General features: G+C 42.2%; 1 protein-coding gene across 5 annotated transcripts in view; it reads left to right on the forward strand.

Annotated features, from left to right (window-relative positions):
- LOC117328688 (cyclin-dependent kinase-like 5) overlaps positions 1 to 17,167 on the forward strand; it is a 98,239-nt gene extending 81,072 nt beyond the window's left edge. For 2 of the 5 annotated variants that reach the window (XM_033886173.1, XM_033886171.1), the window contains 5 exons: positions 3,650 to 3,673; positions 6,771 to 6,951; positions 7,097 to 7,169; positions 7,410 to 7,643; positions 13,821 to 16,419. In XM_033886173.1, coding sequence (XP_033742064.1) covers positions 3,650 to 3,673; positions 6,771 to 6,951; positions 7,097 to 7,169; positions 7,410 to 7,643; positions 13,821 to 14,138 — 830 coding nt within the window. In that variant the 3' untranslated portion in view covers positions 14,139 to 16,419. Of the gene's footprint in view, positions 1 to 3,649; positions 3,674 to 6,770; positions 6,952 to 7,096; positions 7,170 to 7,409; positions 7,644 to 13,820; positions 16,628 to 16,667 lie in introns of those variants that run through there. The other 3 variants (XM_033886172.1, XM_033886174.1, XR_004533009.1) reach the window with 2 other exon arrangements.

The raw sequence follows: 17,167 nt of genomic DNA on the forward strand, positions 1-17,167 counted from the left end.
TCATATCACTTACATCCTGATACTTCAAATCCTGTAAATATGCCGTGCTTATGGTGTTTTAGCTTCTCTGCTTGAAGGCAGTGGAAGATACACTCTCATCTGCTTGAAGGAAATTTAAATTTACTCCCTCCTTTGCTTGAAGGAGGTTTAAGAAAATTGCACTCTCATCTACTTAAAGGCGGTTGAAGAAAATTGCACTCTATCTGCTTGAAGGAGTGTAAGATTACGCTCTCATCTGCTTGAAGGAAGTTTAAATTTATTCCCTCCTCTGCTTGAAGGTGGTTTAAGAAAATTGCCCTCCCATGTGCTTGAAGGCAGTGTAAGATTATGACATAGTGCAGTGTCTTTATTGACTTTTGATTTAAACAAAGCAGGGTTATTGGTCTGTAGCATTTAGACCTGGGCTGAAGGACAAGCAAGATTGTTAGTGGCCTTCACCGAAACCTCGGTCTTTACTGATAAACAACCTTTGTATAGTGTTAGAAGTAGCATAATCAGCTATCAGGTTTTGATTGGGGATTTTTTTTTAAATTACTATAACCCATTATCCAGATCAAATAAATAAAATATTCAGGAAAACAAAAGGGCCTAATTAAAGTCACAGGTTTCTGAAACTGAAGCACTTTTAGGATGGAGGGCTAAATAAATATTTCAAAGCACTTTGAAGTCTTTGAAAGCTGTGAGAAACTCGATCTTAAAATGAAAGCTGTGAGATACTGTATTCACTGTAAAGTTGAGAGCTGTGAGATAATGTATTCACTATAAAGATGAGAGCTGTGAGATACTGTACTCACTGTAAAGATGATAGTTGTGAAATACTGTCCTCACTGTAAAGATGAGAGCTATGAGAAAATGTATTCACTATAAAGATGAGAGCTGTGAGAAAATGTACTCACTGTAAAGATGCGAGCTGTGAAATACTGTCCTCACTGTAAAGATGAGAGTTGTGAGATACTGTCCACTAAAGATGAGAGCTGTGAAATACTGTACTCACTGTAAAGATGAGAGCTGTGAGATACTGTCCTCACTGTAAAGATGAGAGATGTGAGATAATGTACTCACTGTAAAGATGAGAGATGTGAGATAATGTACTCACTGTAAATATGAGAGTTGTGAGATACTGTCCACTAAAGATGAGAGCTGTGAGATACTGTACTCACTGTAAAAATGAGAGCTGTGAGATAATGTATTCACTGAAAAGATGAGAGCTGTGAGATAATGTGATCACTGTAAAGATGAGAGCTGTGAGATACTGTCCTCACTGTAAAGATGAGAGATGTGAGATAATGTACTCACTGTAAAGATGCGAGCTGTGAAATACTGTACTCACTGAAAAGATGAGAGCTGTGAGATACTGTCCTCACTGTAAAGATGAGAGATGTGAGATAATGTACTCACTGTAAAGATGCAAGCTGTGAAATACTGTACTCACTGAAAAGATGAGAGCTGTGAGATACTGTACTCACTAAAGATGAGCTGTGAGATACTGTACTCACTGTAAAGATGAGAGCTGTGAGATAATGTACTCACTGTAAAGATGCAAGCTGTGAAATACTGTACTCACTGAAAAGATGAGAGCTGTGAGATACTGTACTCACTAAAGATGAGCTGTGAGATAATTAGTCACTGTAAAGATGAGAGTTGTGAAATACTGTACTCACTGTACAGATGAAAGCTGTGAGATACTGTACTCACTGTAAAGATGAGAGATGTGAGATAATGTACTCACTGTAAAGATGAGAGTTGTGAGATAATGTAGTCACTGTAAAGATGAGAGTTGTGAAATACTGTACTCACTGTAAAGATGAGAGTTGTGAGATAATGTAGTCACCGTAAATATGAGAGTTGTGAAATACTGTACTCGCTGTAAAGATGATAGCTGTGAGATACTGTACTCACTGTAAAGATGAGAGCTGTGAGATACTGTACTCACTGTAAAGATGATAGCTGTGAGATTCTGTACTCACTGTAAAGATGAGAGCTGTGAGATACTGTACTCACTGTAAAGATGAGAGCTGTGAGATACTGTACTCACTGTAAAGATGAGAGCTGTGAGATAATGTACTGACTAAAGATGAGAGCTGTGAGATAATGTACTGACTAAAGATGAGAGCTGTGAGATACTGTACTCACTGTAAAGATGAGAGATGTGAGATAATGTACTGACTAAAGATGAGAGCTGTGAGATAATGTACTGACTAAAGATGAGAGCTGTGAGATACTGTACTCACTGTAAAGATGAGAGCTGTGAGATAATGTACTGACTAAAGATGAGAGCTGTGAGATAATGTACTGACTAAAGATGAGAGCTGTGAGATACTGTACTCACTGTAAAGATGAGAGATGTGAGATAATGTACTCACTGTAAAGATGCGAGCTGTGAAATACTGTACTCACTGAAAAGATGAGAGCTGTGAGATACTGTATTCACTGTAAAGATGAGAGCTGTGAGATACTGTCCTCACTGTAAAGATGAGAGATGTGAGATAATGTACTCACTGTAAAGATGCGAGCTGTGAAATACTGTACTCACTGAAAAGATGAGAGCTGTGAGATACTGTACTCACTAAAGATGAGCTGTGAGATACTGTACTCACTGTAAAGATGAGAGTTGTGAGATAATGTAGTCACCGTAAATATGAGAGTTGTGAAATACTGTACTCACTGTAAAGATGAGAGCTGTGAGATACTGTACTCACTGTAAAGATGAGAGCTGTGAGATACTGAACTCACTGTAAAGATGATAGCTGTGAGATAATGTAGTCACCGTAAATATGAGAGTTGTGAAATACTGTACTCACTGTAAAGATGAGAGCTGTGAGATACTGTACTCACTGTACAGATGAAAGCTGTGAGATACTGTACTCACTGTAAAGATGAGAGATGTGAGATAATGTACTCACTGTAAAGATGAGAGTTGTGAGATAATGTAGTCACTGTAAAGATGAGAGTTGTGAAATACTGTACTCACTGTAAAGATGAGAGTTGTGAGATAATGTAGTCACCGTAAATATGAGAGTTGTGAAATACTGTACTCACTGTAAAGATGAGAGCTGTGAGATACTGTCCTCACTGTAAAGATGAGAGCTGTGAGATACTGTACTGACTGTAAAGATAAGAGCTGTGAGATACTGTACTCACTGTAAAGATGAGAGCTGTGAGATACTGTACTCACTGTAAAGATAAGAGCTGTGAGATACTGTACTCACTGTAAAGATGAGAGCTGTGAGATACTGAACTCACTGTAAAGATGAGAGCTGTGAGATACTGTACTCACTGTAGATATGAGAGCTGTGAGATACTCACTGTAAAGATGATAGCTTTCTATATAACTGTATATATATAATGAGTGAGGGATACAGGCCAGATAGACCTCTTGTTTCTTTGTCAATTCTGTGTGATCTTCATCATTCCAAATATTCAATGATAAATGGACACACCTGTGTAGCCATGTTTCAAAAGGTAAATATTAAAAAGAAAAGAAAAAAAAAATGAACTTTCCTAATCATTTTATAACATAATTATTTATTTACCAGTATTCTCAAGATTCATATAAATCTCTGGCCTTAACACATAATCTTAGAAATGAACACTTGTGGATCTTGAGAACACCTGTCATTACTGTTCTTATGTTATGTTTATATTTCAGGATCACTGATGCTTAGTGTTGTTGGTAATTATCGCTTCTTCTAGAAATTGTAGATCTCATAATCGACAATTCTCAGGAAATCCTTTATACATCAAGTTAAAGACAGCGCACACATTGTAATCCTCCCGTATATAAACAGACTGAAGTGAAAATAACTTGAATCAATTGGTATATTGGGTTCACACATGTACACACAATACCAGTTATAATTGTGTACACACGACACCGGTTATAATTGTGTACACATGACTGTTATAATTGTGTACACACGACACCGGTTATAAATGTGTACACACGACACCGGTAATAATTGTGTACACACGACACCGGTTATAATTGTGTACACACGACACCAGTTATAATTGTGTACACACGACACCGGTTATAATTGTGTACACACGACACCGGTTATAATTGTGTACACACGACACCGGTTATAATTGTGTACACACGACACCGGTTATAATTGTGTACACACGACACCGGTTATAATTGTGTACACACGACACCGGTTATAATTGTGTACACATGACGGTTATAATTGTGTACACACGACACTAGTTATAATTGTGTACACACGACATCGGTTATAATTGTGTACACAACACAAAGGTCACATGTGTACAAGACAGGTTACATGTGTACAAGACAGGTCACATGTCTACACAAGACAGGTCACATGTGTACAAGACAGGTCACATGTTTACACAAGACAGGTCACATGTATACACAAGGCAGGTCACATGTATACACAAGACAGGTCACATATGTACACAAGACAGGTCACATGTATACACAAGACAGCTCACATGTGTACACAAGACAGGTCACATGTGTACACAAGACAGGTCACATGTGTACACAAGACAGGTCACATGTGTACACAAGACAGGTCACATGTGTACACAAGACAGGTCACATATGTACGCAAGGCAGCTCACATGTGTACACAAGACAGGTCACATGTGTACACAAGACAGGTCACATATGTACGCAAGGCAGCTCACATGTGTGCAAGACAGGTCACATATGTACAAGACAGCTCACATGTGTACACAAGACAGCTCACATGTGTACACAAGACAGCTCACATGTGTACACAAGACAGCTCACATGTGTACAAGACAGCTCACATGTGTACAAGACAGCTCACATGTGTACAAGACAGCTCACATGTGTACAAGACAGCTCACATGTGTACACATCAACTGTAAATTATAAAAAGTTGTAGCTGAAAGAAGAATTAAAATTGATCTTTTTCAGATTACTGTTGAATTTATTATTGTTTTGATCCTATGTTGATTTAACAATAACATTACACTGTCCTTACATTGTGTAGCTCTCCAAACCTATATATTATATATGTAATGAAATAAAGGATTTCCCAGGGACAAGTCAGTGTAGTATGGTATTTTGAAACCTATTAAAATGACCCTTGGGGTAAAAAAATTATGGTGAAATGACAACCCCCTACCCCTACTCCCCTACTCCCCGACTCCCCCGGGGTATCTTTATCACAGAGGTCAAAATGCCAAACTACTCGAGACAGATATATACTCCCTGTACCATGTAGTGTTGTCTCTGCTTCTTAGTGTCTAGGTAGTGGTGTACAGGTGTGACATTACCTGTGGTGTACAGGTATGACATTACCTGTGGTGTACAGGTGTGACATTACCTGTGGTGTACGGGTGTGACATTACCTGTGGTGTACAGGTGTGACATTACCTGTGGTGTATATACAGGGGTGACATTACCTGTGGTGTACAGGGGTGACATTACCTGTGGTGTATATACAGGTGTGACATTACCTGTGGTGTACAGGTGTGACATTACCTGTGGTGTATATACAGGTGTGACATTACCTGTGGTGTATATAAGGGTGACATTACCTGTGGTGTATATACAGGGTTGACATTACCTGTGGTGTATATACAGGGGTGACATTACCTGTGGTGTATATACAGGTGTGACATTACCTGTGGTGTATAGGGGTGACATTACCTGTGGTGTACAGGGGTGACATTACCTGTGGTGTACAGGTGTGACATTACATGTGGTGTATATACAGGTGTGACATTACCTGTGGTGTATATACAGGGTTGACATTACCTGTGGTGTATATACAGGGGTGACATTACCTGTGGTGTATATACAGGGTTGACATTACCTGTGGTGTATATACAGGTGTGACATTACCTGTGGTGTATAGGGGTGACATTACTCGTACTATATACTGTGATATTTTCTGATTTGATGTTGCTCACACTGGATTAGATTACCAGTCTAGATATACCAACCACAGCTCACCTATAATGGCTGAACCTGCATTAATAACCTGACTATATATTTTATTTCTGTAGATGATAAGGTGTTTAGAATTCTCTTCTATATGCCATACATGTATATTTATTCAGTAGTCTTTATAGATTTCCTACAATAAAGTAATTATCATCTGAATTTTATATTGTATATAAGATAAATAAAATTGTATTGATCTTGGTATAATTTACGCAAGTTTGGCAAATTATGAGTTCATGGTTTGTGAAGACCATAAAAAGAGTTTGAAAATTGAGTACTTGTTTTCCTCAAACTGTCAGAAAATTAAATATTGACTTTGTAGTGAAAAGTAAAATTGATAGTATGCCAGATTGCCACTCTTAAGGAGACATATTGTTTTGCCCTGCAGTACTGCTGTTTGTCATCTGGATTGTTGTAGAATTTTAACCATGTTTATTTTCAAAATATTTTATGATGTCTATAATCGATGTCTATATTAATGATGTGTAAAATATTTTATGATGTCTATGATATTTATGTCTATAATCAATGTCTATATTTATGATGTCTAATCGATGTATAAAATATTTATGATGTCTATAATATTTATGATGTCTTTAATATTTATGATGTCTTTAATATTTATGATGTCTATAATATTTATGATGTCTATAATTGATGTCTATAATATTTTATGATGTCTGTAATATTTTATGATGTCTGTTTTATGATGTCTATAATATTTTATGATGTCTGTTATTTTTGTGATGTCTAATATTTTATTATGTCTATAATATTTATGATGTCTATAATATTCATGACACATCTGACCTATTTTTTGCAGACCTGAACTTTCATCGGGAGCCGAGTTCTTACGCTCACACTCCGGCCGTCCAGACACGTACTCACAGTAAATACATATCCATGCAGACTTACCAGAACAATGCTGATCCTGGTCAGTCCCCAGGCTACTCCTCCCACCAGCGGGGCGGCCCTGGGGGTGGGGCATATCAGCAGGATAATTGGTTAGTATAAACAGGAGACAGCAGTAAATCTTGGTCATTACATTCAGATACTTTCCTTATTTCATTAATGATGTTTTGTCTGGTTGTCAATAGTTAGAAATAAGTTGGAATGTAGAGGTTGATCAGTTGTTTTACTAACCTGCAGGCGAGCAACAGATAGTAACCAAGACTGGCAGACACAAGCGACTCGCAAGAAGAAAAAGAAAAAGTTCTTGCAGGTAATTAATTTAGATACTATCAATCTCATAATTTACATGACATCAATGTTTATTCTCAAAGGAACTCCTCTACATCAATCTCATAATTTACATGACATCAATGTTTATTCTCAAAGAACTCTAACCCTAACCCTCCCTATACCATACCAATGGTATGATAACTATTAACACTTAGAATTAGTTCATACATTTTAACTAAAAAACCTAGTTAAAATGATCACACATTGTATCACATGACAGATTCTAGCCAATGAGAATGCTGGGAGAATGACCCCTACAACCCGTCTGCACCTGAATCAGTCAAGGGCAAGTCACTTAGACTATGATGAGGATGTGGATGAGGGTCAGATCTCTGCCCGTGAACCGTTACAGAACTGGGAATACTCGGCTAAGGATGGTCTCTACAGCAGTCGTCATCAGTACGCCAAGGCAGCAGCCTCCCTCCGTAAACAAACCCGCACACCAGTCGATAAGGTATGTCAAGACAGCAACCTCCCTCCACAAACAAACCCCCACACCAGTCGGTAAGGTACACCTAGACAGTGACCTCCCTCCACAAACAAACCCTCACACCAGTCGATAAGGTACACCTAGACGGCGACCTCCCTCCACAAACAAACCCCCACACCAGTCAATAAGGTACACCTAAACAGTGACCTCCCTCCACAAACAAACCACCACACCAGTCGATAAGGTACACCTAGACAGTGACCTCCCTCCACAAACAAACCCCCACACCAATCAATAAGGTACACCTAGACAGTGACCTCCCTCCACAAACAAACCCACACCAGTCGATAAGGTACACCTAGACAGTGACCTCCCTCCACAAACAAACCCGCATGCCAGTCGATAAGGTTTGTCAAGATAGCGACCTCCCTCCACAAACAAACCCCCACACCAGTCGATAAGGTACACCTAGACAGTGACCTCCCTCCACAAACAAACCCTCACACCAATCAATAAGGTACACCTAGACAGTGACCTCCCTCCACAAACAAACCCACACCAGTCGATAAGGTACACCTAGACAGTGACCTCCCTCCACAAACAAACCCGCATGCCAGTCGATAAGGTTTGTCAAGATAGCGACCTCCCTCCACAAACAAACCCCCACACCAGTCAATAAGGTACACCTAGACAGTGACCTCCCTCCACAAACAAACCCCCACACCAGTCGATAAGGTACACCTAAACAGTGACCTCCCTCCACAAACAAACCCCCACACCAGTCGATAAGGTACACCTAAACAGTGACCTCCCTCCACAAACAAACCCCCACACCAGTCGATAAGGTACACCTAAACAGTGACCTCCCTCCACAAATATACCCCCACACCAGTCGATAAGGTACACCTAGACAGTGACCTCCCTCCCCAAACAAACCCCCACACCAGTCGATAAGGTACACCTAGACGGCGACCTCCCTCCACAAACAAACCCTCACACCAGTCGATAAGGTACACCTAGACGGCGACCTCCCTCCACAAACAAACCCCCACACCAATCGATAAGGTACACCTAGACAGTGACCTCCCTCCACAAACAAACCCTCACACCAGTCGATAAGGTACACCTAGACGGCGACCTCCCTCCACAAACAAACCCCCACACCAGTCAATAAGGTACACCTAAACAGTGACCTCCCTCCACAAACAAACCCCCACACCAGTCGATAAGGTACACCTAGACGGCGACCTCCCTCCACAAACAAACCCCCACACCAGTCAATAAGGTACACCTAAACAGTGACCTCCCTCCACAAACAAACCCTCACACCAGTCCATAAGGTACACCTAGACAGTGACCTCCCTCCACAAACAAACCCCCACACCAGTCGATAAGGTACACCTAGACAGTGACCTCCCTCCACAAACAAACCCCCACACTGATCAATAAGGTACACCTAGACAGTGACCTCCCTCCACAAACAACCCCCCACACCAGTCGATAAGGTACACCTAGACGGCGACCTCCCTCCACAAACAAACCCCCACACCAGTCGATAAGGTACACCTAAACAGTGACCTCCCTCCACAAACAAACCCCCACACCAGTCGATACGGTACACCTAGACAGTGACCTCCCTCCACAAACAAACCCTCACACCAATCAATAAGGTACACCTAGACAGTGACCTCCCTCCACAAACAAACCCACACCAGTCGATAAGGTACACCTAGACAGTGACCTCCCTCCACAAACAAACCCGCATGCCAGTCGATAAGGTTTGTCAAGATAGCGACCTCCCTCCACAAACAAACCCCCACACCAGTCAATAAGGTACACCTAGACAGTGACCTCCCTCCACAAACAAACCCCCACACCAGTCGATAAGGTACACCTAAACAGTGACCTCCCTCCACAAACAAACCCCCACACCAGTCGATAAGGTACACCTAAACAGTGACCTCCCTCCACAAATATACCCCCACACCAGTCGATAAGGTACACCTAGACAGTGACCTCCCTCCCCAAACAAACCCCCACACCAGTCGATAAGGTACACCTAGACGGCGACCTCCCTCCACAAACAAACCCTCACACCAGTTGATAAGGTACACTTAGACGGCGACCTCCCTCCACAAACAAACCCCCACACCAATCGATAAGGTACACCTAGACAGTGACCTCCCTCCACAAACAAACCCTCACACCAGTCGATAAGGTACACCTAGACAGCGACCTCCCTCCACAAACAAACCCCCACACCAGTCAATAAGGTACACCTAAACAGTGACCTCCCTCCACAAACAAACCCCCACACCAGTCGATAAGGTACACCTAGACGGCGACCTCCCTCCACAAACAAACCCCCACACCAGTCAATAAGGTACACCTAAACAGTGACCTCCCTCCACAAACAAACCCCCACACCAGTCGATAAGGTACACCTAGACAGTGACCTCCCTCCACAAACAAACCCTCACACCAATCAATAAGGTACACCTAGACAGTGACCTCCCTCCACAAACAAACCCACACCAGTCGATAAGGTACACCTAGACAGTGACCTCCCTCCACAAACAACCCCCCACACCAGTCGATAAGGTACACCTAGACAGTGACCTCCCTCCACAAACAAACCCCCACACCAGTCGATAAGGTACACCTAGACGGCGACCTCCCTCCACAAACAAACCCCCACACCAGTCGATAAGGTACACCTAAACAGTGACCTCCCTCCACAAACAAACCCCCACACCAGTCGATAAGGTACACCTAAACAGTGACCTCCCTCCACAAATATACCCCCACACCAGTCGATAAGGTACACCTAGACAGTGACCTCCCTCCCCAAACAAACCCCCACACCAGTCGATAAGGTACACCTAGACGGCGACCTCCCTCCACAAACAAACCCTCACACCAGTTGATAAGGTACACTTAGACGGCGACCTCCCTCCACAAACAAACCCCCACACCAATCGATAAGGTACACCTAGACAGTGACCTCCCTCCACAAACAAACCCTCACACCAGTCGATAAGGTACACCTAGACGGCGACCTCCCTCCACAAACAAACCCCCACACCAGTCAATAAGGTACACCTAAACAGTGACCTCCCTCCACAAACAAACCCCCACACCAGTCGATAAGGTACACCTAGACGGTGACCTCCCTCCACAAACAAACCCTCACACCAGTCCATAAGGTACACCTAGACAGTGACCTCCCTCCAAAAACAAACCCCCACACCAGTCGATAAGGTACACCTAGACAGTGACCTCCCTCCACAAACAAACCCCCACACCGATCAATAAGGTATACCTAGACAGTGACCTCCCTCCACAAACAACCCCCCACACCAGTCGATAAGGTACACCTAGACAGCGACCTCCCTCCACAAACAAACCCTCACACCAGTCAATAAGGTACACCTAGACAGTGACCTCCCTCCACAAACAAACCCCCACACCAGTCGATAAGGTACACCTAGACAGTGACCTCCCTCCACAAACAAACCCCCACACCAGTCGATAAGGTACACCTAGACAGTGACCTCCCTCCACAAACAAACCCCTCACACCAGTCGATAAGGTACACCTAGACAGTGACCTCCCTCCACAAACAAACCCCCACACCAGTCGATAAGGTACACCTAGACAGTGACCTCCCTCCACAAACAAACCCTCACACCAATCGATAAGGTACACCTAGAAAGTGACCTCCCTCAACAAACAAACCGTCACACAAGTCAATAAGGTACACCTAGACAGTGACTTCCCTCAACAAACAAACCCCCACACCAATCGATAAGGTACCCCTAAACAGCGACCTCCCTCCACAAACAAACCCCCACATCAATCAATAAGGTACACCTAGACAGTGACCTCCCTCCACAAACAAACCCCCACACCAATCAATATTAAGGTACACCTAGACAGTGACCTCCCTCCACAAACAAACCCCCACACCAGTCGATAAGGTACACCTAGACAGTGACCTCCCTCCCCAAACAAACCCTCACACCAATCAATAAGGTACACCTAGACAGTGACCTCCCTCCCCAAACAAACCCCCACACCAGTCGATAAGGTACACCTAGACAGTGACCTCCCTCCCCAAACAAACCCTCACACCAATCGATAAGGTACACCTAGACAGTGACCTCCCTCCCAAAACAAACCCTCACACCAGTCGATAAGGTACATCTAGACGGCGACCTCCCTCCACAAACAAACCCTCACACCAATCGATAAGGTACACCTAGACAGCGACCTCCCTCCCCAAACAAACCCTCACACCAATCGATAAGGTACACCTAGACAGCGACCCCCCTCCCCAAACAAACCCCCACACCAGTCGATAAGGTACACCTAGACAGTGACCTCCCTCCACAAACAAACCCTCACACCAATCGATAAGGTACACCTAGAAAGTGACCTCCCTCAACAAACAAACCCTCACACCAATCGATAAGGTACACCTAGACAGCGACCTCCCTCCACAAACAAACCCCCACACCAGTCGATAAGGTACACCTAGACAGTGACCTCCCTCCACAAACAAACCCCCACACCAGTCGATAAGGTACACCTAGACAGTGACCTCCCTCCACAAACAAACCCCCACACCAGTCGATAAGGTACACCTAGACAGTGACCTCCCTCCACAAACAAACCCCCACACCAGTCGATAAGGTACACCTAGACAGTGACCTCCCTCCACAAACAAACCCCTCACACCAGTCGATAAGGTACACCTAGACAGTGACCTCCCTCCACAAACAAACCCCCACACCAGTCGATAAGGTACACCTAGACAGTGACCTCCCTCCACAAACAAACCCTCACACCAATCGATAAGGTACACCTAGAAAGTGACCTCCCTCAACAAACAAACCCTCACACAAGTCAATAAGGTACACCTAGACAGTGACTTCCCTCAACAAACAAACCCCCACACCAATCGATAAGGTACCCCTAAACAGCGACCTCCCTCCACAAACAAACCCCCACACCAATCAATAAGGTACACCTAGACAGTGACCTCCCTCAACAAACAAACCCCCACACCAATCAATATTAAGGTACACCTAGACAGTGACCTCCCTCCACAAACAAACCCCCACACCAGTCGATAAGGTACACCTAGACAGTGACCTCCCTCCCCAAACAAACCCTCACACCAATCAATAAGGTACACCTAGACAGTGACCTCCCTCCCCAAACAAACCCCCACACCAGTCGATAAGGTACACCTAGACAGTGACCTCCCTCCCCAAACAAACCCTCACACCAATCGATAAGGTACACCTAGACAGTGACCTCCCTCCGTAAACAAACCCTCACACCAGTCGATAAGGTATGTCAAGACAGCGACCTCCCTCCACAAACAAACCCTCACACCAATCGATAAGGTACACCTAGACAGCGACCTCCCTCCCCAAACAAACCCTCACACCAATCGATAAGGTACACCTAGACAGCGACCCCCCTCCCCAAACAAACCCCCACACCAGTCGATAAGGTACACCTAGACAGTGACCTCCCTCCACAAACAAACCCTCACACCAATCGATAAGGTACACCTAGAAAGTGACCTCCCTCAACAAACAAACCCTCACACCAATCGATAAGGTACACCTAGACAGCGACCTCCCTCCACAAACAAACCCCCACACCAGTCGATAAGGTACACCTAGACAGTGACCTCCCTCCACAAACAAACCCCCACACCAGTCGATAAGGTACACCTAGACAGTGACCTCCCTCAACAAACAAACCCTCACACCAATCGATAAGGTACACCTAGACAGGGACCTCCCTCCACAAACAAACCCTCGCACCAGTCGATAAGGTACACCTAGACAGTGACCTCCCTCCACAAACAAACCCCCACACCAGTCGATAAGGTACACCTAGACAGTGACCTCCCTCCACAAACAAACCCCCACACCAATCGATAAGGTACACCTAGACAGCGACCTCCCTCCACAAACAAACCCCCACACCAGTCAATAAGGTACACCTAGACAGTGACCTCCCTCCACAAACAACCCATGGTGACAGATAAATCTGGGTAAAATGGGGAGCAAACCTGTGAATGATGGGAGAACAGGTTATCACAGGATATTGTAAGGTAATAATTGCTAGTTGAGATGTATGTACAGTAAGTTCCATATATTTTTGTTATCTGTGTTATAGGGGACCAGACTGCAGCCCCTCCAGAAGCCCCCGCCACACCTGGGGAGTCTAGCTCCAGGAAGCAGTGCCGGTGGTGGCACCATGGACCCTGTATGGCATGGGCACCACTCTCATGGCAAGTCCGACTCCGACACACGTCTCGTAAACAATGCGGGAACAGACCTTCGTACAGGCTGGATGTCTCGGCCACAGTCTGTACTGGGAGACGATTCCTCAGACATATATCACTACACACCTAGGGAACCGACTGAGCTCAAGTCTCTCAAGGGAGGCAAGCAGGGTCGGCACCATATGGATTTACGAGGAACGCGAGATTAGTATGAAAGTTTAGCAGCAGGAGAGACAAGATTATTCTGATAATTTGTTCATCAGACATGCATTTATCATTTGCTCTTTCATGGTTTACACGTACAAACTTTGGTAAGAATGGTTTCTATGTTTTACTCCACTGTATTACTGTTAACCTTGCGAGAAAATCTTCAAATGTCTCTATATAGTTTTACTCACATACTCATAAACCAAATCAAAAATTCTGTTTTGTTGTCAGAATGGCAAGAGATTACATTGTTCCTAAGGTTGGACAAGAAATTTTACATTATTTATATATTTATATTTAATCCAAAATATATAGAAAATATTTATCTTATATACACAGAAAAATCAGATATAGATGTTTGTGAAGTTTAAGAATATCTTTATTTGCCGAAATTAGAATAATAATTAAATACTGTAAGAAAATATTATAATTATTGTACATGGTTATCCAGACTGATACCGTTATAATGCATTTTGTAATAAATAAATATCTGTAATAATTTCACAGCGAAATGAATTGTTTGTATTGAATGTATTTGTGATATAAGACTAATATTACTAATAATATGACTATTATCTATTGATTGTATGAGAACTAGACAAGGCATTACATATCTATGGTACTCATTTTCTCTGTAACATACCTGATCACATACAAACCACGTAATATCAGATCGGATGATTGATAATGATTATCATAAGAATTAGTCTGGACTTTGCCAAGTAGGATAAGATTAAAAATTCACAAGTAATTTATAACTGTAAAAATTTGCACTTGTCCATATCCAGGGCCGTGTACAACTGGTCAGTCATTCACCTTTAGGTATTAACAATGATGATGGACATTTCTATACTTGTAATTGGTTGAAGCAAATTATATCCAACACAATAAAACTGAAATGGCAGAAATGGTCGGTTACATTTAGAAATGGTCGGTTACATTTAGAAGTAGTCGGCTACAATTCTGTTTCTATGTACCATGAAGCTTGTACAAAATTAAGGTACTACTAACAGTGAAGGTATCTGTCCTTATTGTCTGTCCAATTTATATAAGTAAAGATTCTTATGTCTGACATACTTGTATCAGTATATATTCTTATGTCTGACATACTTGTATAAGTGTACATTCTTATGTCTGACGTACTTGTATAAGTATACATTATTATGTCTGACATACTTGTATAAGTATACATTATTATGTCTGACATACTTGTATCAGTATACATTCTTATGTCTGACATACTGATATGTCTGTCCTAATTATGACGTACTGATATGTCTGTCCTATGTCTGACATACTGATATGTCTGTCCTATGTCTGACATACTGATATGTCTGTCCTATGTCTGACATACTGATATGTCTGTCCTATGTCTGACATACTGATATGTCTGTCCTGTCTGACGTACAGATATGTCTGTCCTATCTGACGTACAGATATGTCTGTCCTATGTCGGACATATCGGTGTAGATTCTGAAATCTGATGTATTTAATTTATTTTAGATTCTGAAGAACATACTCACTAGTTCCTGACACAGTATTCATTGTTCTTTTTTATATATAAATAGATATATCATTCCCTCCATAGATTTGTTCACACATTCCTTTCTACCTCGACTTGGTTGCCGTTATTTTTCACGAAAATCTTCATTCTGTGTGTTGTATCAGAGGATACCTATAATATTGAAGGACATTTGTAACTCATAATATTTCAAGATCTCTTGTCTAAATATGTGGATTTTATTGTGGCAAATACATTCCATATAATATTATATATCACCCCGAAGGACCTGCCTACTCGGATAGGAAGAATTTCTCTTCAGTAGAGTCTAATAAGCCAGTGGTCCTTGGTTCAATGTGGAGGAGGGGCGGAATTGATCGGGATTACATTGACGGACAGAAAACTTATTGTTGTGAGTGATATATCACCGAGTTAAAAAGAAATATCAATGTTTATAGAATGGCATCTTTTTCTCCACACGTATATGTCTCGGGCCTCAGCAAAATGATAGAATAAAAGTCTGCTGTAAACAATATGTATACAGCAACAATCTTAGTACTGATTGTTAGACAGCATTACAGCTAAGATCGTCCATCTTATTGTACACCAATCACCATCACTTTAGGTGACTTAGAAGTCAGACATGTTGACAATCTGTGATGTGGTTCACTACGTTGGACCATACCTAAATGGTCTGTACTACCCATCTTTTTTATTTGCCAAAGACGTATAAATGTAAATAAGTGCTGTTCAGTGTTAAATTTTTAGAATAGTAGAAATAAGATGGTAAAGTTGAAGAACATCTGAGAGTGAGAGAAACTTGAAGGAAGGTGAGAGAAAGGAAGCTGGAGAAAACGGAAATGTGATCAAGAGAATGAAAATGAGGAAGATATGAGAGAAAGAAATTAAGACAATATGGTAGGTAAGAGGAAAATAGTGACAGAAAATGGAATTTCTGATAGAGAGAATGGGAGTGAGAGAAAGTAGAAGGTACAAGAATCTGAGGAACGGGAGTGAGAGAAAGTAGAAGGTACAAGAATCTGAGGGGAAAATGGGAGGATTTGAGAACATTGTTGGGCAGTAAAATGCTGCATGTTGGTGGAAGGTCTTGAGGGCAACAGAGCGTAAAATGACGGGAAAGAGGAAAATATAGATGGGTGACAGAATTTTATTCAAGTGTGAAAGAATATAGAGCTAGGACAAAGTAGTGTGATAACAGATGTCAGAGTGTTACAAAGATGGCCAGAGAATGTATCACGATAAATTACCATACATTTGTCACTCATAGTGTATCATAAGGTACATGTAACTTACTCTAGTGTTTGTACTTAGTTAATGTTGCACCTAAACTCAGATTTAATGAAATGTCAAAAATTTGAATTGTGTTTGACTCAGATAAGCCAGAATGAAGAACGAGAAGAATGATTGAGGATTATTTTTCAGTTGGTGTCCAAACCATGCTGGAATTTGTGTCTGACTCAATTTAACAGAAAGTACAGGTGTCTCAGGGACAGGTGTTGGAGATATGGT

The sequence above is a fragment of the Pecten maximus genome, chromosome 6 (genome assembly GCF_902652985.1).
Source record: "Pecten maximus chromosome 6, xPecMax1.1, whole genome shotgun sequence".
In the NCBI taxonomy this organism is placed as follows: Eukaryota; Metazoa; Mollusca; class Bivalvia; order Pectinida; family Pectinidae; genus Pecten; species Pecten maximus.